This window comes from Panthera pardus, unplaced genomic scaffold (genome assembly GCF_024362965.1).
Source record: "Panthera pardus isolate Hobbes unplaced genomic scaffold, ASM2436296v1 HiC_scaffold_22, whole genome shotgun sequence".
In the NCBI taxonomy this organism is placed as follows: Eukaryota; Metazoa; Chordata; class Mammalia; order Carnivora; family Felidae; genus Panthera; species Panthera pardus.
This window is the reverse complement of record NW_026526788.1, coordinates 11,212,398-11,236,713: the sequence shown is the minus strand read 5'-3', so window position 1 is coordinate 11,236,713 and position 24,316 is coordinate 11,212,398. Positions and strand designations below refer to the sequence as shown.

General features: G+C 44.6%; 2 protein-coding genes across 5 annotated transcripts in view; one reads left to right on the top strand and one right to left on the bottom strand.

The window, feature by feature from the left end:
* Positions 1 to 527: 527 nt before the first annotated feature.
* On the top strand, positions 528 to 20,490 carry LIPM (lipase family member M). Of its 2 annotated transcripts, XM_019430057.2 has the most exons (9): positions 529 to 861; positions 3,995 to 4,112; positions 8,786 to 8,984; positions 10,073 to 10,182; positions 12,455 to 12,591; positions 13,418 to 13,564; positions 14,828 to 14,899; positions 16,423 to 16,494; positions 20,000 to 20,490. In XM_019430057.2, the coding sequence occupies exons 1-9, from the start codon at positions 715 to 717 to the stop codon at positions 20,267 to 20,269; spliced, it is 1,272 nt and encodes a 423-aa protein (XP_019285602.1). In that variant the 5' UTR covers positions 529 to 714; the 3' UTR covers positions 20,270 to 20,490. The 2 variants fall into 2 exon arrangements, with proteins under 2 accessions (XP_019285603.1, XP_019285602.1); XM_019430058.2 differs by lacking the exon at positions 16,423 to 16,494 and having other exon boundaries at positions 528 to 861.
* A 700-nt stretch (positions 20,491 to 21,190) lies between these two features.
* The window catches only part of ANKRD22 (ankyrin repeat domain 22), a 31,496-nt gene continuing 28,370 nt past the window's right edge, over positions 21,191 to 24,316 (bottom strand). For all 3 annotated transcript variants that reach the window (XM_019430059.2, XM_019430060.2, XM_019430061.2), the window contains 2 exons: positions 23,240 to 23,338; positions 21,191 to 22,962 (listed from right to left, as the gene is read on the bottom strand). In XM_019430059.2, coding sequence (XP_019285604.1) covers positions 22,885 to 22,962; positions 23,240 to 23,338 — 177 coding nt within the window. In that variant the 3' untranslated portion in view covers positions 21,191 to 22,884. The remainder of the gene's footprint in view (positions 22,963 to 23,239; positions 23,339 to 24,316) is intronic.

The following is a 24,316-nucleotide window of genomic DNA, read 5'->3' as shown; positions in this document are numbered from 1 at the left end:
CTACACTGATCTTCAATAAAAGGACTGATCATTGAAACCCTAGAAGGTGGCTATCGAAACTTGTAATGCGTTCTGCAGACTGGATTCCACCCTTGGAAGAGAGATTGAAAACTAGGGGAGAAAAGGGGGGGTGGGCAGCTGGGTGGCGCAGTCACTTAAGCGTCCAACTTTGGCTGGGGTCATGATCTCGCGGTTCGTGGGTTCGAGCCCCATGTCAGGCTCTGTGCTGACAGCTCAGAGCCTGGAGCCTGCTTCAGATTCTGTCTCTGTCTCTCTCTGCCCCTGTCCCCACCCCTCTCTCTCTCAAAAATAAATAAACATTAAAAAAAAACTAGGAATAAAAGAAAAATGATCTTCCCTATGGTTCTTATTTCCTGATGATGAAGAACAGGGGTTTTATGGGCTGTATCACGTGCGCATAATTCCAGGTTGCATCAAAGAAAGTTCCCCACACCTAGAAGGTGAGGATTGGTGAGTTTGAGCCGTGTGAGCGGTAGGAGGAGCCTGGTGGCATTGGGACATCCTGGGCCACGTTTCCAGTCTACTTGGTGCTGTTTCCTTCCTATCAACCAAGCTTGTTGAATTTGTCTCAGAATTTGGGGGAAGCGTCCTAGATGGGACATTCAGGAAACAGTGTTTAAACCCATAGATCCTTCTGACATTAGAACCGGTTGCTCTATCACCGGGAAAAAACACACATGCAGATGTTGGATCATGTCAAAACTCTTGTCAAGAGTGTGGATTGTCTCACACAGGACGGAGATGTGGCTTCTGATTGTGGTGGCATATGTGTTCCAAAGAAATGTGAATTCGGGAGGTTTGCCGACTAAAGCAGCGGACCCAGAAGCATTCATGAATATTGTAAGTTGGGATTTTCCACGCTTGGGGGGAAATGACGCGGCTCCCACGTTAACTTTTGCACTGTGTATTATCTGCATTATATATTATATTTATGTGTGGTCGTGGCTTTTGCTGGCAGAGCGTAGTCATGGATCAGCACACGGTACTGGGAAGAAAGCCAACACGGGTGTGAGTAAGCCTGCGTTCTCCTTGAACAAATTCAGTGAATTTGGGCGAGTGGCTTAATCCTTTTGCTTCGAGCACCACTTAACTCTTTCCTGGATTCTTCGGCTCATTCTAGGAGCAGAGAAACCACTGTGGTATCTTGAGCCACACCCAGACCCTTGATTGTTGCCATCTCGTGTGGATCAGAAGGGTCTCGCTTCTCACTCCTTACTGTCAGGACACCTGCTCCTAATCACATCCTGTGCCCGTTCTGGTCTATTCTCCTTACCCTCTTTTGGATTGGTCACTCGGTTGGCTGGCAATAAGAGGAAATCTAGAGAGGGGTAGAACTCATGAACGGCGTGACGACTTTTTAGGCATCCCAGAGAAGTTTTCAGCTCACTTTCGAGCTCTTAGTTGAGCTCAGCAGCGCCCCTCATCAAGTTGTGCGTATCCCGTCGCAGATACTGTCATGAAAACGGCAGAGGGGCCGTGTCCTCCTCACTGCCCCCCTGCAGTACGTAGGATCATCTCCGTATTTCAAATCAAGAAACAGAATAAAGAGGCTATGAGGAGCATCCGTTGGGCCACACCACTGGCAGGTAGCATAGCTTCAACTTCAGTCCAGGCCTGCCCGAACACAAGCCTCATCACTCTAACCGCTGCACAGTGAACCCTCCCAGGTGGGGAGAGGCTCCCTCCTGCCTCCTGGCCCGGCGAAGGTCCCACACACATTCCTCTGAGTAATTAGAGGGAATCTCTCTAGCCAAAGACAGAGCCGGTCTCCCTGGCCTCACCCACTGGGTGTGCCCAGCGCCGGGCGCCCTTGGGACCTCAGGAGCCCTAATACTAAAATCCATTGAACCCGACTCTGCCATTGAGAGTTCATGCATGGAGAGGCAAAGTAAAGTAGGAAATTCATATAACTACTGGTTTTGATTCAAAGAAATGAAATACAAGCTGTTCGGAGTCTGAACGGATTTGATTCCGTATACTGATTTACACGGATATAATCTCTCCTATGTTTTGGCAGACAGCTGGCTTCATGCGTGTGGTTTTCTAGCTGGTGTTAACTGAGCACCTATTAGGCCCTTGATACGTGCTAATCACTAGGTTACAGAGATCTAAGGATACCAAAAGACCCTAGTTCATGGAGCTATACCGTCCAGCAGGGAAAATAGACACTCAATTGCTAATGACAAGAGCAGTGAAATCAAAGAAGAAAACATAAAATAGGGGGACCCAATCCAGAGAATTCAGGAAGTTTTTTTCTGAAAAAAGGTCTCTTAACCTCACGTCTGCAACATGAATTGTAGTTACTTGAGAGGGTGGGCGTGATGTTTAGTTACAGTAGTCGCTAATGTGCATTAAACACCTACTACGTGCCAGGTAATCTAGTGAGTGTTATATGTGCATTATCTCTTCACATTCCTTGCAAGAACCCCATGGAGTATAAACCATGGGCATACCTCATTTATAGGTTTATAAATTGAGGAACAAGGACAAGTTAACTAATTTTCCCAAGATCGTACAGCTGGTTTGTGTATCAGTGTTCAAACCAGGATTGAAAGCCAAGCAGTGGGACCTCAGGGACTTTCTCTCCACTACTAGGCTTTTCCTCAGGTACTACGCTGGGCATTTCAGTCCCGGCTTTCTCCTCTATCGGTCCTTTAAACGCAGCAGCTGATAGAAATAATCCCCTCCTCTGGGTGATGACAGTGGGTAGGAATAGTGAAGATACGGAGGAGATTTCTGAAGCCTCGTATTTCACAAAGACCTTCTACATGTGATAGCTGTGTAGAGTAGGGGTCCTTAAACAGGGGTCCATACACAGGCAACAAGAAATCAGGAACTCCTGAAAGTATACACAAAAACGTGTTTGTGTGTCCATGTGTGTATTCCTTTTTATAGTTCTCCTCGAATTCACCGAGGGATCCTTGACCTAAAAATGTTAAGAACTGCTGTTCTTGAGTCTGTGGTTTTTATTGTATTGTATTTTAAAAAGCATGAGCAGGGGAGGGGCAGAGAGAGAGGGAGAGAGAATCTTAAGCAGTCTCGCACCCAGAGCAGAGCCCGACCGAGGTCTCAATCGCGTGACCCTGGGGTCATGACCTGAGCTGAAACCAAGAGTTAGATGCTCAACTGGATGAGCCAACCAGGTGTCCCGAGTCTGTGGTTTTTAGATCTGAAGAGAACCTTAGGAAATTCCGTGGTCTAAGGGTTCTCATGAGCTCTCCTGGGACAGATGCCCGCATTGACTGCATTAGAATTACCTGATCCCTAACCTGAAGTGGGCTCAGATATCTGTACATTTAAGTGCCCCAGATAATACTGATGTCCACTCAGGCTTTGGAACCAGTATTCTGGTCTAGTGGTTCTTAAACATTAGGGTGAATCAGAATTTCCGAAAGAGCTCGTTAAACCACAAATCCCTCCCAGTTCCCAATTCAATCGTTGTGGAGGGAAACGGATCACTTGTAACTCTAACAAGTGCCCAAGTGATGCTGATGCTTTGGGTCCAGGGCCCACACTTTGAGAACCATTGTTCTGGTCCGTTCTCCACATTAAAGGCAAAGAAAGCTGGCGTTAGTGTCGGTGGCTAGTTTTTCTTTTCTTTTTTTTTTTTTTTTAATGTTTATTTATTTTTGAGACAGAGAGAGACAGAGCATGAACGGGGGAGGGTCAGACAGAGAGGGAGACACAGAATCTGAAGCAGGCTCCGGGCTCTGAGCTGTCAGCACAGAGCCCGAAGCGGGGCTCGAACTCACGGACCGCGAGATCATGACCTGAGCCGAAGTTGGATGCTTAACCGACTGAGCCACCCAGGCGCCCCGGTGGCTAGTTTTTCTAAGGTAACACGCTTAACTAGGGAACAGAAGGGACGTCTTGTCTACATCTTCCAGGTCAAGGAATCTACTTACTACGTTTGAACTATTGAGAGCATAGCCATACAGAACTGAACTCAAAAGACACTGTGCTTTTTCCTTAGAGTGAAATCATCCAACATCAAGGCTATCCCTGGGAAGAGTATGAAGTCGTGACAGAAGATGGGTATATCCTTTCTGTTAACAGAATTCCTCAAGGCCTAACGAAACTTAAGAAGACAGGTATGGTTCACCCCATGCCCCTCCAATATGGCAGCCTTCCCTACAGTAATGACTTCCTTGTGATTTGGGTGTGTAGAGGGGAGTCTGTGTTCTTGTTACAGACTGGAGCCCATTGTTCGGGTCAAAAGATAGCTTCACTACCCCCCATAATCTCCATCACAACCACCCCATTAATCCAAATATCTCCAATTATCCCAAAGAAGCATAGTGGTTGCTTAAAAAACAAAAACAAAAACAAAAACAAAAAAACCTTCCAGGAAGGTCCATTTCTTAACCCCTTCTAGCATATAACCCATCCCCAAACTCCTTTTATATAGACATTCTAGAATATTCACTGACAGTCTCTTGACCAGACCACACCAGGCCCTGCTCATGAAGAATGCAAATTTCAATATGGCATCTCACACCCACCCCTGCACACTCTATTCCCCATCCGAACAGCACTTTAAGTATTTGAGATGTTGCCCAACTTCTCACCAAAATTTTTTAAAAATCAGGCAACACGTGTACATTTAAAATTTGTCAGACCTCTCTACAATTCATATAATCCCATTCTTTGTATATGGGATTTTCAGCTCATGCTGGTTTTTAAAAAATTCGCGTTCCTTACCAATGAAAGTGTGCCCACCCTCTATCTCCATGTGGCTCTGTTCCTTTGAATACTCTAGCTCTACGTGTGTAACAGCAACTACACTATTTGTGATGAGTACAGATAATATAATTTCATGTTGTGTTCTTTCTAAACGCCAGGTACAAGGCTACGGGTTTTATTTGCATTCGTCTCATTTAACTTTCACAATACTCCGAAGAAACTGCCACTCACAGAGGTTAAGTAACTTGTCCAGAAAGCCTGTGCTAGCACTTGCTAGAATGTTGCAAAACCCACACGCAAATCAAGATCTGTCTGCCGCTCTAGCCCACGTTCTTAACTAGAACCAGGGAAGGCTGGGTGAATGCTATGGTCTTCGGTGTGAACAGGCTTTAGGGTTCTGTTTTATTGCAACTTACACTTGGGCAGCTTTTTGAAAACCAACTTGTTTTATGCCAGCTGCACAACCCTGCCTGATATATCTTCAGCATGCCCCAACCTCGGTGCCTTTGAACTTAACCGTGCTCCCTCTGGACCGCTAATTTCATCAGATAGCTACACAGTCTGCCCGGGCCTTCATTCAGGTCCTCTCAATCACCTTCTTTCCCTAACCACCCTTTTCAAAATAGCAGCCCTTTGCCACCTAGCAGGCTCTCGCCGCTTTATCGTGCTTCCTTTTCCCTATGGCACCTGTCACCTGGTGGGATAGATATTTACTTATTCACCATCTGTCTCCCCCAACCAGAATGTAAACTCATCGGGAACTGGGACTTTATTCTCTTGAAGGCTACACAGCCAGTGCCTAAAAGAGTGCCACACACGTTCTAGATGCCAATAAACATACGTGGACGGAGTGAATGAATTTTAATGAATTTTATACAAATAAACAAGTAGCCGGGAGTTGCAGAAAGAACTTCTCACCAAGCCCTGCTAGTCCTAGGACGTAAACCAGGCACAGCTCTTCTGAGCGATCGAGTGACTGTGGCAGTTCCTAAGCTCACGAATCACCTGCAGCCCCCATTCATGAATGGAACTTGTTTCCTCGCATCCTGTTTACTTAGACTGTTCACTCGTCACACGCGAGTTTGGAGTTCAGTGTATCCACCTGCCTTTTGGGTCGTTGATGCAGAATACTCCCCTCTCGTGGCCAGTGTTGGTTCTGCAGCTTCTATTGGCCTCTTCGAGGAGAAAATCCCCTAGGAGGCTAGGCGGTATCCTGATCGCCTTCACTAAAAATGTTCTTTTATCTCATCACAGCACATTTCTCAAAACGTAGGAAATTAAATGATTGATGTTATTACCTACTGCATATCCCATATTACAATTATGTCAGTTATACCAAAGTCCTTTATGTTTGCTTTTATCCCTGGTCAGTAATCTAATCCAGGGTCATATGCCACAGTTAGTTGTCATGTTTTGTGGGTTTTTTTTTTTGGGGGGAGGGGTTCTCCTTTATAAACTGAACCAATTTCTGAGGTTTTGTCTCTTTGCCTTTGACATTTTTTTAAAAGCGTTTGGACAGTTATTACAGAACGCTCTCCAATTTGTTTTGTCTGGTGTTTCTTCATGATGTGATGCAGGTTATACATTTTGGCGGGAATGCCACAGAAGCAGAGGTGTGCCCTCAATGTGTCATATTTTGGAGCACATGATAACGGCTTGTCCCGATACTGGTGATATTCGCTTTATTAAAAAATATTCTTCTTTTCTCCCCAGCTTTATGGATGCATAATTGACAAAATTGTATGTGTTTAAAGTGCACAGTGTGATGGTTTGCTCTGATACATTATGCACTGATCGCCACAAGCAGGTTAATTAGCAAGCACATCCATCACCTCCAAGAGTTACCATTTTATTTTACTTATTTTTTTTTTTGTAGTGAGAATGCTTAAGATCTATTCTGTTAGCAAATGCAATATTATTAGCTTGATATTACCTATTATTGATAATATTATTGATATAACCTATTACCTATTGATAATATTATTGACATTATCTATTATTACCTTCATATTAATATTACAATTAATATTATAGCCACCCTGCTATACATTAGCTACCCAGGAATTGTTCATTTTATAGATGAAGACTTGTACCCTTTAACCAATATTAGCCCATTTCCCCCACCCCTCAGTCCCTGGTAACCACTGTTGTATTCTTTGTTTCTAGGAGTTCAACTCTTTTTTTTTTTTAGATGCCACATATATGTGAGATTATACAGTATGTCTTTCCCTGCCTGACTTATTTTGCTTAGCATAATGTCTTCCAGTTTCATCCATGTTTGTCACAAATGGCTAAATTATACACACACACACACACACACACACACACACACAGACACCACATCTTTATGCATTCCTCAGTCAACAGATACTTAGGTTGTTTCCAATCTTTTAATGCTGCAATGGACATGAAAATGTAGATATCTCTTTGAGATTGCACTGGTTTTATTTCCTTTGAACATATGCCCAGAAGTGTAGTTGCTGGTTTATCTGGTAGTTCTATTTTTAATCTGTTGAGGAACCTCCATATTGTTTTCCCTAATGGCGGTAGCAATTTATGTTACCACGCAAGTGTACAAGGGTTCCCTTTTCTCCCATATTCTCAACGTCCTGGTTACTCCTTCTTTTCTGTAACAGCCATTCGAACAGTTGTGAGGTGATAGCTCATTGTGGTTTTGATTTGCATTTCCCTGACGATGAGTGATGTTGAGCACCTTTTCATGTGCTTGTTGAACATTCATTCGTATGTCACCTTTGGCAAAATGCCCTTTCAGATCATTTGCCCATTTTTCAATCAGATTGCCTTTTTTTGCTATTGAGTAGTACGAGTTCTTTTTATTCGGGAATATTAACTGCTTATCAGATACATGGTTTGCAAATATTAGCTCCCATTCTGTGAGTTGCCTTTTCACTATGAGAGCGTTTCCTTTGCTCTGCAGGGAATTTTTATTTTGACTCAGTCGCACTTGTTCATTTTTGGTTTTGTTGCTTGTGATTTTGGTGTCTTATCCAAAAACATCAGCGCCAAGACTAATGTCAAGGAGATTTTTCCCTATGTTTAGTTCTAGGCATTTTATGGTTTCAGGCTTCACATTTAAGTCTTAATACATTTTGAGTTAATTTTTGTGAATGGCGTAAATGACTGGTCCTGTTCCCTTTAGCGATATTAGCTTTCTAACAATTTTGTTAAGGTAGAGTCTGTAAGGTTTTCTACTCTAAATCCAACATTTTCCCCTTTGTAACTAACAAATAATTTTTGAGGAGATGCTTTCAGATCATGTAAATATACTATATCTCTCTGAACTTTTACCCACTGATTTTAGCATCCACTGATGATTTTATAAGGCCATCAATCTCTCCATATTTATTGATATTTCACTGTAAGTAAGAGCTTTTCTTTCCCTCTCTAATTATTTGTTTATTCTTTTATTGATGGGTATCAATATAGTATTATGCATTCTTAATGTATTCACTGGGATATAACTTATTGCTATCATTATTTATTTTGAGTCTCAAATGTTCCCATATTTGAGAAGTGGGAACTTCTTCAAGCTGGCTAATGAATCCTTTTGACATGAAGGGCCCATAATCATTAAACCATTACATATATGGTATATGCGAAACATACATCTATATATAATTTTATAATAATACATTATACATACATTTAAAAGTATATGATAGATAATTATATTTGTCATTACATAATTATGTTAATCATGATACTATACTGCCTCCAGGACACTCCCAATGTCCTCTGTGGTGCCCAGACACATCTAGTGATAGTAAAAACTACACAAAGACCACAATGGACGCTGAACTTTATTGATCTCTTCTCTATGCCCGGCATGGCCCCATCTGCCCCTTGTGCACTATTTTACTTAATCATAACAAAAATCCTTCTCTTCTGATGAGGAAATCAAGAAGCAGAGAGGTTGAGTGACCAACCAACACAATCCATCTAGCAAACAGCTAAATCAAAATTTGAACACAGGTCCTTTGACCTTGAAAGCCCTTATACCCTAGAAGGTAACAAGAAAGGTGGAGAACATTTCACGCGGCTGAAATTCTCTCCCATGTAGGTTCCAAGCCTGTGGTGTTCCTGCAGCATGGCCTGCTTGGAGACGCCAGCAACTGGATTTCCAACCTTCCCAACAATAGCCTGGGCTTCATTCTGGCCGATGCTGGTTTTGACGTGTGGCTGGGGAACAGCCGGGGAAACACCTGGTCTCGGAAGCACAAGACCCTCTCCATTGACCAAGATGAGTTCTGGGCTTTCAGGTATACGACAGTGTTGAGAGTGGAGGCAGACATGGATGTCTTTGGGAGAACTGGATAAAGAATATGGCTTCTAGCATTTGGATAATTTACCTTGGTTGGCTCATCAATATCCTACCGTGATGTCCCTCAATTGTTTTAATTTCACTAGCGGTTCTTTGGGGGGAGGAGTGGGGAAGATCGGGTTTCCCAAGTAGAAGGTGGGTCTGGCTAAAAGGACGAAAATGGTGGTTGGTGTCAGGTGGTTGAGACTGGGGGGAGAGAAGACGTAGGTCCGTTTCCTTGTAGATGCACATCCTGGGGCTAACTCCCCCCTGAGTAATGACAAGGACTGACACCCAGAAAGTGATGAGATCAGGCAACATTAAAGACATAAGGGAAACTCGGGGTGCCTGGGTGGCTCAGTCCGTTAAGTATCCAACTCTTTGTTTCAGTTCAGGTCATGATCTCACAGTTCGTGAATTCGAGCCCCGCACTGGTTCTGTGCTGACAGCACGGAGCCTGCTTGGGATTCTTCCTCTCCTTTTCTCTATGCTTCTCCCCACTCATGCTCTCTCGCTCTCTCTCTCTCTCTCTCAAAGGAAAAAAAAGATATGAGGGAAATCATGAAGTCTTAGGGACCATCAATTTAACTAATACATATCTCACACTCTTACGAAAGGTTTTTAATGTTTTTATTTAAAGTACCTATTGGCATTCAACCTGCTCTTTATCCATGTGATCAGAGAAGGGCCCCGCAGCATTTTCAATCCTTTCCATACAAATGAATCTGCACGGCCCTGTGCTGTTCTACTAACTGTGTAACAGGACACCTCCACTGGGAGGTAAGTCATGTGCTCAGTAAACATCCACGGAAGATGATTACCGCTCTGCGATCACATCTGGAGAAAAGAGCAGTGTGCAAATAGCTGGTGGCCCCAGAGGCCCCCATGTGTCCCGGGTGTGAAACAAGTCCACTCTGAGGGTTGTGAGGGGCACAGTAACAGGCCAGGGGGGATGACGCCTCGGGGGCTTGTTTGTAAACCCCGGGGCTGCTTTTGTCGTTTCTGATTATAATTTTTCATGTAACTTTGTCTTTTCCCCCCTTATAGTTATGATGAGATGGCTAGGTTTGACCTTCCTGCAGTCATAAACTTTATTTTGCAGAAAACCGGCCAGGAAAAGATCTATTATGTCGGCTATTCACAGGGCACTACCATGGGTAGGTTCGAAGGAAAGCAGGTTTGTACAGTCAGAAATGCGGGCATACGGTGCGCGTGGCTATGCCTGGGATCTGTCATCCGACATGCGTCTCAAAACTGACCCCATCCTCTTCCCACTCCGAGGGCTGTGGGAAACCAGGGATTGAGCTGAGAGAAGCTTGTGGTGTGGTAGAAGGAGCGAGGGCTTTCGAGGCGGACAGATGTGGAATTAGATCACATCTGGCTCTGGAGCCTCATAGCTGAATGTCCTTGAGCCGATATTCCAGCCCCTCGGGTCTCGGTTTCCTCATCTGTAAGATGGTGATAATCACTCCTTCTTAGCAGAGTTAGAGGTAGTTTGGACCATTCAATGGTAATGTATACAAGGTCTGGGAAGGCAGGGATTTCGTCTCAGAGCCGTTTCTGGCCCAGAGCGTACCTGCAATTCAATACACAGCAAGCATTGTCGTCCCGCTACGGACAGCAGTGATGGGGGATTTTATCCAGGTCTTTTTCCTTTCCTTCGAAGGACAACGCCTGGAATTTTGTGCTGTTGTCCTTTTGCATTCGCTGCACTTTTGAGAGACCGTAACGCACGGCCCCTGCGGGATACAGGTCATCTACTGGGGAGACGGGAGTGCAGTCTGCGGCCTCCTGCCTCGTCTCAGACCGAAACCAGTAGGAAAAGTGTGTTTGGCTTAGATCAGGACAAGGGGAGAGCAGGAGGGGCCCAGCGCAGGCCGTGAAGGGAAGGCTGTCCCGGGAGGGCTGAGAGAGCTCTGCCTTCACCCCGAGCCAAACCCAAAGGTGACGGCCAGGGTATGGGGTTCTGAGAAGGCAGGTAAGCACACCTCCTGGAATTCGGGGCAGGTGTTCAGTGGGCTTCTTTTTATTTGGTGCTCTCTGGCCAATGAAGAGTCTGACTTCCACATTTTCTCCTCTGGATTTTTCCACAACCTTAACCGGTTGCGGTGACGCTCCCGTCTCCCCACACACTTCTCAGAAGGAAAGTTGGGGTGTTAGTGCCTGCCCTTGCTCTAATGTCCAGAGGCCCTTGAGATTTTCTCTTCTCTACACTCAAATTGTCCAGCGTGACATTAAGACCAAGGTGCTACTGATGAGGCCAAATGCTATTTCGAGAAGAAAAAGGGGGCCAAAAAAGCACAGGACTCTTCTAGTGGTCAACCATGGAGCTGTTCCTACGGAAAACTTGTACTTGATTTGCAGAAAGAGAAGTAGCACTGGGGGGAGTTAGCGGGAGTTCTCAAACTTGACATTCGAGGGAGTTCAGAGAGGGTCACAGTGAAGCTGGACTACAGTTTAATGGCGTTCCGGCTCCGTCCTGCGATAGGACCTACAGCTGGGAGGGCAAAAGCTACGAGTGAGTTACTCTTGAACCTGCCTTGGCCTGTGGCTGGCAAACCTAATCACAGGGAGGGAGAAGTTGAGAAGGAAGCGCTCTTCGTGAATACTCACCTTCTGGGAACGGGAGGAAGTCACGTGATACTGGTTTCCGTCTGCCCTGCCCCCTACCGCTCAAGCTGCAAATATCTGAGTGCACAGAGTATTTCAAACTCGATGACCTTGGCCTGGCTTTAAAAGCCCCCTTTTTCTCCCCAAGGCTCCACAGAGATCTCCCCTACACGGTGGTAATTTGGACTGTTTCATAGATACCGAAACCGAGGCACGGACTGGGTGGCCAGGGTCCCAGACCTAGTCTACGACAAAAATAAGAGTTGAAACCCAGTTCACGAGACAACTTAGATTACATTACAGTTTGGGCTCCAGAAAAGGTAGGAGTCAAGGAGGCCAGCGTAAACCCTGCTCTCCCAACACCGATTATATTACGGAACATGCTCGTTACCAATAAACAAGGTGATTTCTCTAACGCTCAACCTCTTTCACCATAAAGCAGAGATTTGCCTCAATACCTCCCTCACAAGAGTCAGAATTAAATGAAGGAAGAGCTACAAAAGTCCCCTGAAAACTGTCTAGCACACAGTTACTTCCCTCTACATATATATGTTCTCAGAGTCTGTACTATTGGACTCAATAGGTCCATTCGGTAATGTAATGAGAACCTACTAGTTGGAAAGTGTTTGCAAGATGTCTTAGGGGACACAGAGGTGTTTTGGTGGCTGGTGTTTTCCCCTTTTAAGGAGCTTGTATTTCCCTGGGGCGGTTAAGACACCATCGCACGGAGTTCCTGAAATAACTTGACCAGAGTGAAATCAGTATTTTACGGGTTTTAGGAGATTCAATATCCACACTGACGTATCTCTTCTTTTGTAGGCTTTATTGCTTTTTCCACCATGCCAGAACTGGCTCAGAAAATCAAAATGTATTTTGCTTTAGCACCCATAGCCACTGTCAAACACGCCAAAAGTCCTGGCACCAAATTTTTGCTGCTGCCGGATATGATGATCAAGGTATGTGAGTCCTCAGAGAACTTCCTGTCTGTGTAGAAGAGTCTCCAACCCGATTTGCCACGACACGCAGAATATAAAATCGACATAATGATCTTTCGACTTTATGACGGCGCGAAAGCATTCACTAGAAACCATACTTTGAATTCTGAATCTTGATCTCTTCCTGGGCTAGTGACATTTGGTACGATCCTTTCTCGGCAGCCACAGCTTCTGGGCAACCACAGGGTCACGAGGGTCAACGAATGATACACTTACCACCCTTCTGTCCCCACACAGCCACTATTTGTCACTTTCGGCGCAGTACCCAATAAATTACACTTTATTGTAAAATGGGTGTTGGGGCGCCTGGGTGGCTCAGTCAGTTAAGCGTCCGACTCTTGATTTCCACTCAGGTCTTGATCTCACGGTTCATGGGTTTGAGCCACACATAGGGCTCCATGTGGACAGTGTGGAGCCTGCTTGGGATTCTCTCTCTCTCTCTCTCTCTCTCTCTCTCTCTCTCTCTCAAAATAAATACATAAATATTTTTAAATCTCCTTTAAAATAAATAGATAAATAAAATAGACTTTGTGTTAGGTGACTTTGCCCAACCGTAGGCTAATGTATGTGTTCTGATCATGTTTAAGGTCTGCTAGGCTGAGCTATGATGTCAGTAGGTTAAGTGTATTAAGTGCATTGTTGACTTTGGATATTTTCAGCTTATGATGGGGTATTATTGGGGACATAACTCCATCATAAGTTGAGGAAGATCTGTATGCTTTTAAATTAGACTCACTTCTTTTGAACTCTAATGTAATAACTACTACCCCATTTCATATTTTTACAGGGGCTGTTTGGCAAAAAAGAATTTCTGTACCAGACCAGATTCTTCAGACAGTTTGTTATTTACCTGTGTGGTCAGATGATTATTGATCAGATTTGTAGCAACGTCATGTTACTTCTGGGAGGATTTAACGCCAACAATATGAACATGGTAAGTGGGAGCCTAATAAATCCTGTTTCCACTAGGAGTGATCGGTCTCAGTCCCTGAAAGTGAGCTACTACAGGGCAGGCTTAGAGAAATGACATACACCAACTAATTCGGTTTTCTTCAAATCATACTAACACGCAGTAAATACTTCACCATGGGCTGAGTCAAGGTTGACGTAAGGGCATTGCTAGATATTAACTTCGTAGATTATGGATGGAACAGGTGTGAGAGCAGCTCTACTGCGGTGAGTTAACTGCCAGACATCACACACCTCTTCTTTCTCCATAGGTCCTTCCAGTTTGTAGTTTAAGGGGACGTCTCGGAATCTCAGTTCAGCTTAGGCATAGCCACCGTTGGTGGGGTCGCTGGCGGGCTTCCTCAGAAAGCACCATCTGAGTTGGAAATTAGTGTGCAGAATGATTTGGAGTGAGACCCTTGGGATGGCACCCAGGGCAAGGAAGGAAGCAGGATTCAGTAGACTGAAAGCCTCAAGTCGCTATGGGGTCTCGGTGGGAACCTCGGTTGATGTGAATATCAGATGACCCTTCCAAGCTGTCCCAAGTCAGAGTGAAGGGGTTGGTCTTTATAATCCCGCTTCAACCCGTCACTTACTACAGATGTCACCGGGGGAGACGTTGGGCAGGACAGCTCTCTGCAACTGGGACGACCCCCCCCCCAACTCCAAGGAAGTCCAACAGTCTGCCAGCCATGCTCCCAGCAGCCGGGGGCATACGTCTTTCACTCCTAAAGATTTTTTTCCCTTTTTTATTAATAATATGATTAATAGCTACCATTTATTATATGCCAGGCTAAGTGATTCCCTATAACAACCCTATGAGACAGGTATTATCAATACGTCCATTTATAGACTAGTATCCTGAGACTTAATGCATTAAATACCTAAAGAATTAATTAAATAAATAAATAATGCATTAAAGAACTCCTAAATTGAATGACAGAGGTGGGATTTGAATACAGACCCAGTTCTAGAGCCCTCATGCGTAATTATCTTAGTCAAGCTTTTAGAAGAAGTCAGATGTCTAAAGAGAAGCTGTTCTCAGATGAGAAAATACAGGTGCCTGAGAATACATTTAGTGGCATTTTTAAAATTTATGTGCATGTGTATATGTCTGTTTCGTAGATAATTGCTGCTAAACTAACGATATTCCCATGTCTTACTCTGACCCCCTGGAGATGTGGTCTTGTCAAGGTGCACATCTCGTGAGTTTTCCCACGCCCCACAAACCACTCGTGCTTTGTTACAGAGCCGAGCAAACGTGTATGTGGCGCATACGCCCGCCGGGACGTCTGTGCAAAATATCCTACACTGGAGCCAGGTAGGAGCATCGCCTTGGCTGAGGGTCTTTGTGCGTTTTGTCTGAAGTAGTCGAAGGATGTCCTTTTGACTGCGCAAGTGGTATTTCACATGTATTCCAACAGGAAACGTGATCCTGTCAAAGCTGTTTCCACCGTGGATTTAATCTAGAGCAGTGAATCTTTTCAGGAGATGGGAGGGAAGATGGGAGGGAGATGGCTCAAGGAATCTTGGGTGGACCTTAAGAATGTGACTTCAGGGACGCCAGCGTGGTTCAGTCGGTTAAGCATCCGACTTCAGTGCAGGTCGGGAGCTGTGAGTTCGAGCCTGCTTCAGATTCTGTCTCCCTCTCTCTGCCCCTCTCCTGCTCAAGCTCTCTCTCCCTCTCTCTCTCAAAATAAATCAACACTAAAAAAATTTTTTTTGAAGAATGTGACTTCAGATGGTCCAAGAGAGACCTTTCTCTGTCCCTGGACACGTCACAGATGAGGCTGGAGATCACGTTTCCACTCTCTTTCTCGGCTTCTCCAGCAGCACAGTCAAGTGGTGATAAAAATGTGAAGGCAGGACCTAAATACCCCAAGAAGTTTCACAGGAGTCCTTTGTGCTGCTGACTTCATCGACAGTCACAGACGGGAGGGTCCCGATCACCAGTCACATGTACTGTCTCATGTACATGAGACACAGGTACTGCCACAGGTGGATCTCGGATCGCTCAGAACGGATTCTCGGACCGTGTGGATGCTGATTAGCCTTTCACACGTGGAGAAGCACCACACCTAATATTGCTCGTTAGAGACGTACTGCAGAGTCTATGTAGACTGGCTGTCGGAGGAAGGACGGAGATAAAGACAGAAAGCTAGAGCGTGGTTAACCTTAGATTCTCATCTACCGCAACTACCACTTCGTGGAACACGTAAATAAATAAAACTACGACTTTGTTGAACAAAACATCCCAGAGGGATCCTACTGTAAGCAGAAAGTTTTAAGAATATGATGAGGACCTTTAAAAGCCATAAATATGGGTCCTGTTTCTCCAAGGATTTAGAGCCTAGTCAGATTGTTCTTCTAAGGTCATTGCTCTGTGTGTGTGTGTGTGTGTGTGTGTGTGTGTGTGTGTGTGTATGTGTGTGTACACGGGGCGGGGGGCGGTAGCGGGGCGGGAGAGAGACTTTATAATCAAAAGCAAAGAAGAATTCTGACCTGGATTGTACCTCGGTCGCCTTCTCCGAGCACCACCCCACCGCGAGCGCTAGGGGGCGCTCTCCCGCCACAGCCGGCTGGTCCTGCGGGACAGCCATCTGCACATGGGCTGTTCTGGGCATGCACTTCCTGCAGTTGTAGGACAACGTGGGAAGTGCTTTCCAGATACGTTTTTCTCCCCGAAAGGGCCTTACTCTTGCCTTTACGCTTTCCCGGAAAGCATCCTAGCCCCGAGTGGAAGAGCAGCCTCAGCCTTGGTTCTCCAGTTCCCTCCTGACTACAGACAGTGGTAGCAGATGCGTCTGGTGCATTTGAAGGCCATGTCCATTTGTCTCCTTTTAGGCAGTGAACTCTGGGGAACTCCGGGCGTTTGACTGGGGGAGCGAGACCAAAAATCTGGAGAAAGGCAATCAGGTAAGAAAATCAAATGCATCCTGTTTTGGCAATAAACGGGAGGGAAGTGATCATGGCAGGGTCTCTGTTTTGTTTTGTTCGTTTTGGTTTTGTTTTTGTTTTTTGTCAAGGCGGGAATAAAATATGAGAATTTGACCAGCAGCTAACAATTCGGGCTTGACTCCATTTGAAAAGAGAAGTTCAGGGGCACCTGGGTGGCTCGGTCAGTGAAGCATCAGACTCTTGATCTCAGCTCAAGTCTTGGTCTCAGGGCCATGAGTGAACTCAAGCCCAGCGTTGTGCACCACTGGGTGTGAAGTCTACTTTAAAAAAAAGAAACTAGAGAAGTTCACGGCTTAGCCAAGAGGCCTCCTGCTTTCATAATGGAGTAGCAGAACTTTCTCGATGAGGCTGCCTCCAGGAAGAAGGCACTTGGGCTTCTAAGGAGCAAGACAGGGTAGATTTAGTGAAGGGAAGAGTGTCGCCTGTGGTGGTCAGTAGAAGGATCCTTTTAGGATCAAAAAATAAAAATAAAAAACAAAACCATGAATGAAGATGGCAGGGGTCAGGCTGCTTCATGGCCCACGAAAGAGCACTCAATGCCCATGGGTCCTTCTCTTGCATGACCCTCTGTGTGGTCCTGGGCGAGCTGCTTTTGATTCTGCAGACCCCCATGTCTCCGTCTTTAAAAGTTAGTGGACTCGATAACCCTTAAGAGTCCCGCTGGTCACACTTTTAATGAATCTATCATTTGCAAGTGAAAAATAGGAAAGGTTATTGCATTACCTAAGAAAATGCACAGTCGATGCTACAGGATAAAATTAACAGTTGTGGAAAGTCCAAAGGGACTAGGATACTCTTCTGAGCATGAAATCCCCACTGAAGATTATTGGTTGGCTTCTGTGTGAATGCAAACAAATACTGACCATGCAAACATAGAGCCAGAGGGAGCCCGATAGAGGCCAGCCTCTGAGGGTCTAGATGTAAAAAGCCGAGAAATGGGACAGACTGGGAGCGCCCTGACCAGCATATTATCCATCACAGCCATCAGCTACTTTTTATTAGGTCCTTCTTCACTGTTTCCTAAAACATGCCTTTGGAGAAAGCAGTCTAGCTTCAAGATAGTTTTATCAACATAAATGTTTTACATTCTAGAGAAAGCAGCGTGTGCAATGTAGGCCCTAGAAATGGTCAGGGAAAGGAAAGGAAGACACGCGTGCCAAAAAGGTGTCGTAGAATCACAGCACCTTGGAGTTCGACCCGAATTCAGTTCAGTGTTCTCACACGTGAAAGAGAAAAATGCATTAATGGCACCATAGAATGCTCCGACCTTTTGTGTCGAGGTTAGGCTATAGAAGGTAGTTCCGATCACTCAATTCCTCTGTGTGTGTGTGAGCGCGGGGAGATCCCTCACCACCAACCAGCAGTTCTCCGGGCACCAGCTGGGGTCCTACAATTTAACTTCATTCGGGCACTACCTGGAGACGGCGTCAGATCAAGGGCTCGATTTGCTGAGCGTGCCCTCCAGCTAGATGCCAATCTCAAGCCCAGGCTGTTCCTGTGCTTCTGACCGACTAGCCATAAAGTGAAGATCTAACAACCCTCCCCTTGGGTTCTGTTAATTTGCCAGATTGGCTAGCAGAAACCAGACAGACGTTTAACTTACTAGATCACCCATTTATTACAAAAGACGGTGACCCAGGAATAGCCAGATGGAAAAGCTGTATAGGGCAAGGTTGTGGGCGAGGGGCAAAGAGCCTCCAGCTCTCTCCTAGCATGCCACTTTCCCCAAATCTCCACATGTTCGCCAGCTAGGAAGGTCCCCAACCATGTAGGATGTTTATAGAGGCTTCTTTACATAGGCAGGATTGATTCAATTATCGGCCACTGGGGATGGAACTCGTCTCCAGCCCCTCTCCCCTCCCTGGAGGTCTGGGGGCAGGACTGAAAGTTCCAGCCCTCACGTGCTTGTGTCCACTGGGGGGCCAGCCCCCATCTTTGGGTGAAGTCCAAAAGTCAGCTCATTAACTTCACAAAAGACACTTTGTTGGCTCTCATCACCTGGTAAACTCCAAGGGTTTTAGGAGCTCTGTGCCAGAAATGGGGATGGAAACCAAATATATATTTCTTATTCTAAATCACAGTCTCAGGCCAGAACTGCAAATTCTTAGAAAAGCCCAGAGACTCAACCAGGACTGCCTGGGTTGACACCTTGGCTCCACAGTGGATTTCCTGAGAAGAAATGAGCCTCAACTTCACTGTGGAGAGTTCTAGGTGCTTGATCAACCTCAGGGCTCAAACAGCCAGTATGATCTGGAAGCACGTCTTGACAAAGGAAAAGTGTCAGTTAGGAATCCTGGATACTTTTCTTCGGGTGATAGAAGACCAGAGCCGGGCTCTAATTGTTACCTCGCTTGGTTCAGACTACCTGTGTTCCAGTGCCATTGACTTCCCCAGGTTTGGAGCTTGGGTCTGCCTCAAGGGCTTTCTGTTATTCCAGAAAGTCTCTGTGAAGATTCCAAGGACTTCTCAGTGAGGCTCCAATCTCTTGCCTTTCTCTATAGAATCATATATATATATATATATATATATATATATATATATATATATATACACATATATTATATATACATATTGTTACGTGTATATTATATATGTGTGTATATATACACATATATATGCATGTATGTACATGTACATGTATGTACGTACACATATGTGTATGTGTATGTATGCATATATGTACATATATGTGTGTATGTATATACATACATATATATACATATTATTACGTGTATATTATATATGCACACACATACATTATGTGTATATTATATATACACATACATATACATACATACATACATATATTATACATATATAATATAAAATATACATATAATACATATAATAATATATAATATATATTTATATTAAAATATTGTATTATATTTAAATTTATATATAATTATATTGAAAATAATAATAAATATATATATATATAAAATTTCCCTCTAGCCTTGTGAAATTTCTGAAATCATCCTTCAAAATTTCTCCCTTAACCTCCTAAGTTATTACAGGTGTCATCCCCATTTCCCAGATGAAGAAACTGAGGCCCAGCAAGGTTAACCAACTGTGCCTTCAAGCAGGGGCTGAACAGAAATTCTTGATGAATTTCTGCTTGGCTGCGGGTGCCCGAGCACCTTTCTTCACAACACATGGCATATTTTTTTTTTCAAAAGCTTATTTATTTATTTATTTTGAGAGAGAGAGGGAGAGCGTGCGGGAGGGGCAGAGAGACAGGGAGAAAGAGAATCCAAGCAGGCCCCTGAGCCATCAGCCCAGAACCCAACTCTGGACTCAGTCTCAGGAACCATGAGATCATGACGTGAGTCGAAATCAAGAGTCAGACGCTCAACTGACACAGCCCCCCAGGCGCCCCACACGTGGCATATTTTTATCGTTTATTTGAACTATAAATTGTGAGCTTGAAAACCCAAACATTACCTACGTTCCTTTTTTCTAGCCAACTCCTGTAAGGTACAAAGTTAGAGACATGACGGTCCCCACGGCGATGTGGACGGGGGGTCAGGACTGGCTTTCAAACCCAGAGGATGTGAAGACACTGCTGGCCGAGGTGACCAATCTCATCTACCATAAGAACATTCCTGAATGGGCACACGTGGACTTCATCTGGGGCTTGGACGCTCCTCACCGTGTGTACAATGAAATCATACACCTGATGAAGCAGGAAGAAACCAGCTTTTCCCAGGGAGTGTGTGGCATCCGATTGTGAAACCGTGGACACTGACAAGTCTCAGAAAAGCCTCGGGGAAGAGGGAACCCTTAAATGGAGGGTTTTAAGGATTTCCAGAATTGAAAACCCACCATATGAGTAGGAGGGGGGTGGAGAAGGGAGGACAGAGATATAGTACATATTCTTTGAGATTTCCTGTATTTGACACTAAAACTGACATTGAAATTTTTATCAGCTAATTAAAATATTGATTGGGTGAACATAGGTTTCATGTGTCATATTCTACCATCCTGAAGGGTCGATTTTACCTGACCGCTAGAGGTTATCTAGGATTCTCTATGTCATTCAGAGAGAGCCCCTTAAAATGTTAATTTTTTTCTATAAGCCATCTATTTGGACCAGTCAAGTAAAATGACTGATCGGGACAGAGACAGAGGTCTTGAATCTCTGGATTGTTGTAACTTTGACAAAATAAGCTGGACATTTTCACCTTATTGCTGTAGAGACATAATACTACTCCAGGAAGCTGAGCTGAAGAAAGACAGAAAAAGAAAGAAAGAAAGAAAGAAAGAAAGAAAGAAAGAAAGAAAGAAAGAAAGAAAGAAAGAAAAGGGAGGAAATGAAGGAGAGAAGAAGGAAGGAAGGAAAGAAAGAAGGAAGGGAGGGAGGGAGGGGACAATATGGATGAAATACATTTTAAGCCCCATTAGAAAGGACCAGGGTTTTATAGTTAAGTCTCAGAGGAAATAATTTTGTGAGGAATTTAATGAGTTTTCCGTAAGCACGTTATGCACTCCATGAAGCACGTATATGTATTTCAGTACCTAGCACCTAGCCCAGCTCGTTGGAGAGTTCATTGACTGACGCTAGAAGACCTATTGTCCACAAATGTCTGCCCCGGTTTTCTGCCTTCAAAAACGAAAAACTAGGAAGAAAGTATTAGGATGTCATGAGCATAGAGACAACAAACTGTCGCGTATTTTATTCTTTGATCTTGGTAACTGCCCAGAGTCAGTCACGAATAGAAGAAAATGCTCAATTTTCACACCGTCTCAAAGATGACAGTTACGGTCATACATGAGTGATAGCGTAATTTTGCAAACCAAATTGAAGGTACACAGGTGCGTGTGGAAGGTACGCTGGTGTGTGAAGTTCATTTGTTGATTCAGTCCCCCAGAGTGGCACCTGCTAACTCGATTCGGTGCCATGTGTCTAAAATAATTTCAGAGACACGTAGGGGCTTCTGAATCTGTACCTACACACCACTATTTCCTTCACAAAACATACACCTTAAGGCTCAATAAATATTCTGGATTTGATTTTCAATAACCCTTTGTTCTGTTCAAGGATGGTAAATCTTTTCTTCTTAGACTGTTCGTTACCTCATATAGTGTGTGATATGTCTACACTTCAGTCCATGTCTAAAGATGTTAATGATTCAGTCTTGCTTGGCGAAATTTGATCATTTTTTAAATGTGTTTATTTCTACTCTGTGCCATTGACACAGGACTTGGGAAATGTATTTTGATATTCACTGTCTCCCTTCTGGAAGTGTAATGCAGATAGCATCTTTTTCTCTTGCTCTATTTATTGTCAAGAAATCCTTTGTCCCACGTTAACAATAATATTTTGAATTTTAACAATGAAAATAAACAGAAAGAACAACCTTAGTAGCTGCCTGGCATTCACGAGAGAATCATAAAGGTATTTTTGAAGGAACATCTTTTCTCTTAAATGTTTATTTATTTCTGAGACAGAGAGAGACAGAGCATGAGCGGGGGAGGGGCAGAGAGAGGGAGACACAGAATCCCAAACAGGTTCCAGGCTCCGAGCTGTCAGCACAGAGCCCCACGCGGGGCTCGAACTCACGGACCATGAGATCCTGACCTGAGCCCAAGTCGGACGCTCAACCGACTAAGCCACCCAGGCGCCCCGTGAGGAAACATCTTGATAGTTGCCTAATTTTGTTCATAATTAAGACGGATTTTACTTATAAGCTGACAGCAAAATGTCTAGAGGTATTCTAGTTAAATTGGCTCTCGGGAAAGAGAAAGAAAAAGCCCTGGCTTGTAGGATTTCCCAATATGACTGTGGCCTAAATACCCCCACCCCTGACGACTGATAGATGGTTTTATTGAAGTTGTTTCACCAAATGAATATTTACATATGAAGCTCTCCCCCCACCCCCCCCCAACACATCATTCTATACAAATATATCTACTTCGAATCTTCCTCTTACCACTCAAAAGGACGGAGAGAAACAGTCGTTTTTTGGGTATGATATAGACAGGACCACCTCTTGGTCACAGTGGCACACCTGAGAAGAGAGGACCGAGCCAGCCAACTGCGATTCTCTTCTTCAGGACCAACCGGGGTGGAAATGTCACCTTTGTGTTGACCAAAGTGGAAACTCCCACGACTTGAGTGTTTCTCCTAGAAAGATTATGACCATGGTGAACTCCACTGGGAGAAAAAAAAATCATCAGTACAAAGCTCTCCCACAAATGTCACCATGGCAACCGCCATTAGGGTTACCCATGGTAACCGTAAAATTGCAGCATCCAGGTTGAGCGGTCCACAGACTGATTGTCCAAAATGGAGAGAGAACACGGCGCTTTGGTTTCTTTCTACTTCTCCACGTGAGGCCTCTAGGATTACGATGCTTTCCTTAGCATTAACTCAATCTGGGAAAACTTCAATCTCCGTGCAATATCCAGCGAAGTCTCACCACGCTGAGGAGAAAAAGAAATTACGGTCCTTTGTCTCCAGTGCAGTCCAAGGTCGATGCAAAAGGCCTAGCAAACAGTCTAGACCAACTGACTTACAAGCCCGGCAAGGGCTCTGAAGGTCATTTGGTTCTAACAGGAATAGGACAACGTAACTCCTTAGTGAGGACAATTAGCTTTGCTGTCAACAACATCAGAGGCAATTAATTCACTTCAGCACACAGCCCAAGTTAGGAGATGCTGTTGCTAGAAGGACCTCGGACCACAGCCCACAGATTCTTACCCGATTCTTGATCATGGGGTCTGCATGAGCTTCAAGGAGCAGAGGGATGAGATTCTGGTTTTTCATTTCGCAGGCGTAATGTAACGCAGTGCAGCCGTACTGAAACCGAAAGACCAACAGTGAGTTCATCGTGGGCTCTACGGACCCGGCAGGCGGCTCCTTTGGCAAGCACTTGTCACATCCTAGAGGGTCCACCCAAGCAAACCGGTCTGCAAATCATCCACGCACACCCACTTTTCTTGTATTTCAAAAGGCTTCCCTGGGGCGCCTGGGTGGCGCAGTCGGTTAAGCGTCCGACTTCAGCCAGGTCATGATCTCGCGGTCCGTGAGTTCGAGCCCCGCGTCAGGCTCTGGGCTGATGGCTCGGAGCCTGGAGCCTGTTTCCGATTCTGTGTCTCCCTCTCTCTCTGCCCCTCCCCCGTTCATGCTCTGTCTCTCTCTGTCCCAAAAATAAATAAAAAATGTTGAAAAAAAAATTAAAAAAAAAAAAAAAAAAAAAAAAAGGCTTCCCTGCCTCCATGTGTATATGGTTAACGTCCTATACGCCATTAATATCTTCCTTTCTCATTTTCTGTTCCAAACTTAACACAGCCTGCAAGAAGTTAACGCTCAATTGTCTCAAGGTTTCTTTGTGGAATTCTATATGTCTGGGCAATCGCCACCTCGATCATCGTACCGTCTTTTCTCCTCAAGGGTCCCCACGCGGGCTTTTTTGCAAATATCATGCCCCGTGGTTGTTGATCAAAATCCCCGCAACCTGAAGACGGTGCTCATGTCGCTACAGCCCAGCTCCAGGATCGGTGCAGTTAGTTCTATGTAGAAACCTCTCATGCTTGGTTTGCTGTGGCTTATATTCTGCATTCTGAAATAGCGGATCTCCTCTGCTGGTACTAACTTAAAACACCAACTACAAGTGAAAAGAGATGGATAGCTGGGGTGTTTGTGCCCCAGATATTGCCTTTCAAAAAGCAGCCCAACAACCATGGTTTGGGTATGTGACGAATTAATGCCAGACCTTATTAACTCTTCTAAGAGCATAACGGATAATGCTGCAATTGCTGATTTTTCTTAAGTGAT

What these genes read in the sequence shown, in the direction of transcription:
- LIPM (XM_019430057.2), top strand. Translation starts at nt 715, where the DNA reads ATGTCAAAACTCTTGTCAAGAGTGTGGATTGTCTCACACAGGACGGAG. An exon ending in TTCACAGGGCACTACCATGG is followed by an intron (nt 10,183 to 12,454) that starts GTAGGTTCGAAG and finishes CTTCTTTTGTAG; the next exon opens with GCTTTATTGCTTTTTCCACC. An exon ending in ACGCCAACAATATGAACATG is followed by an intron (nt 13,565 to 14,827) that starts GTAAGTGGGAGC and finishes GCTTTGTTACAG; the next exon opens with AGCCGAGCAAACGTGTATGT.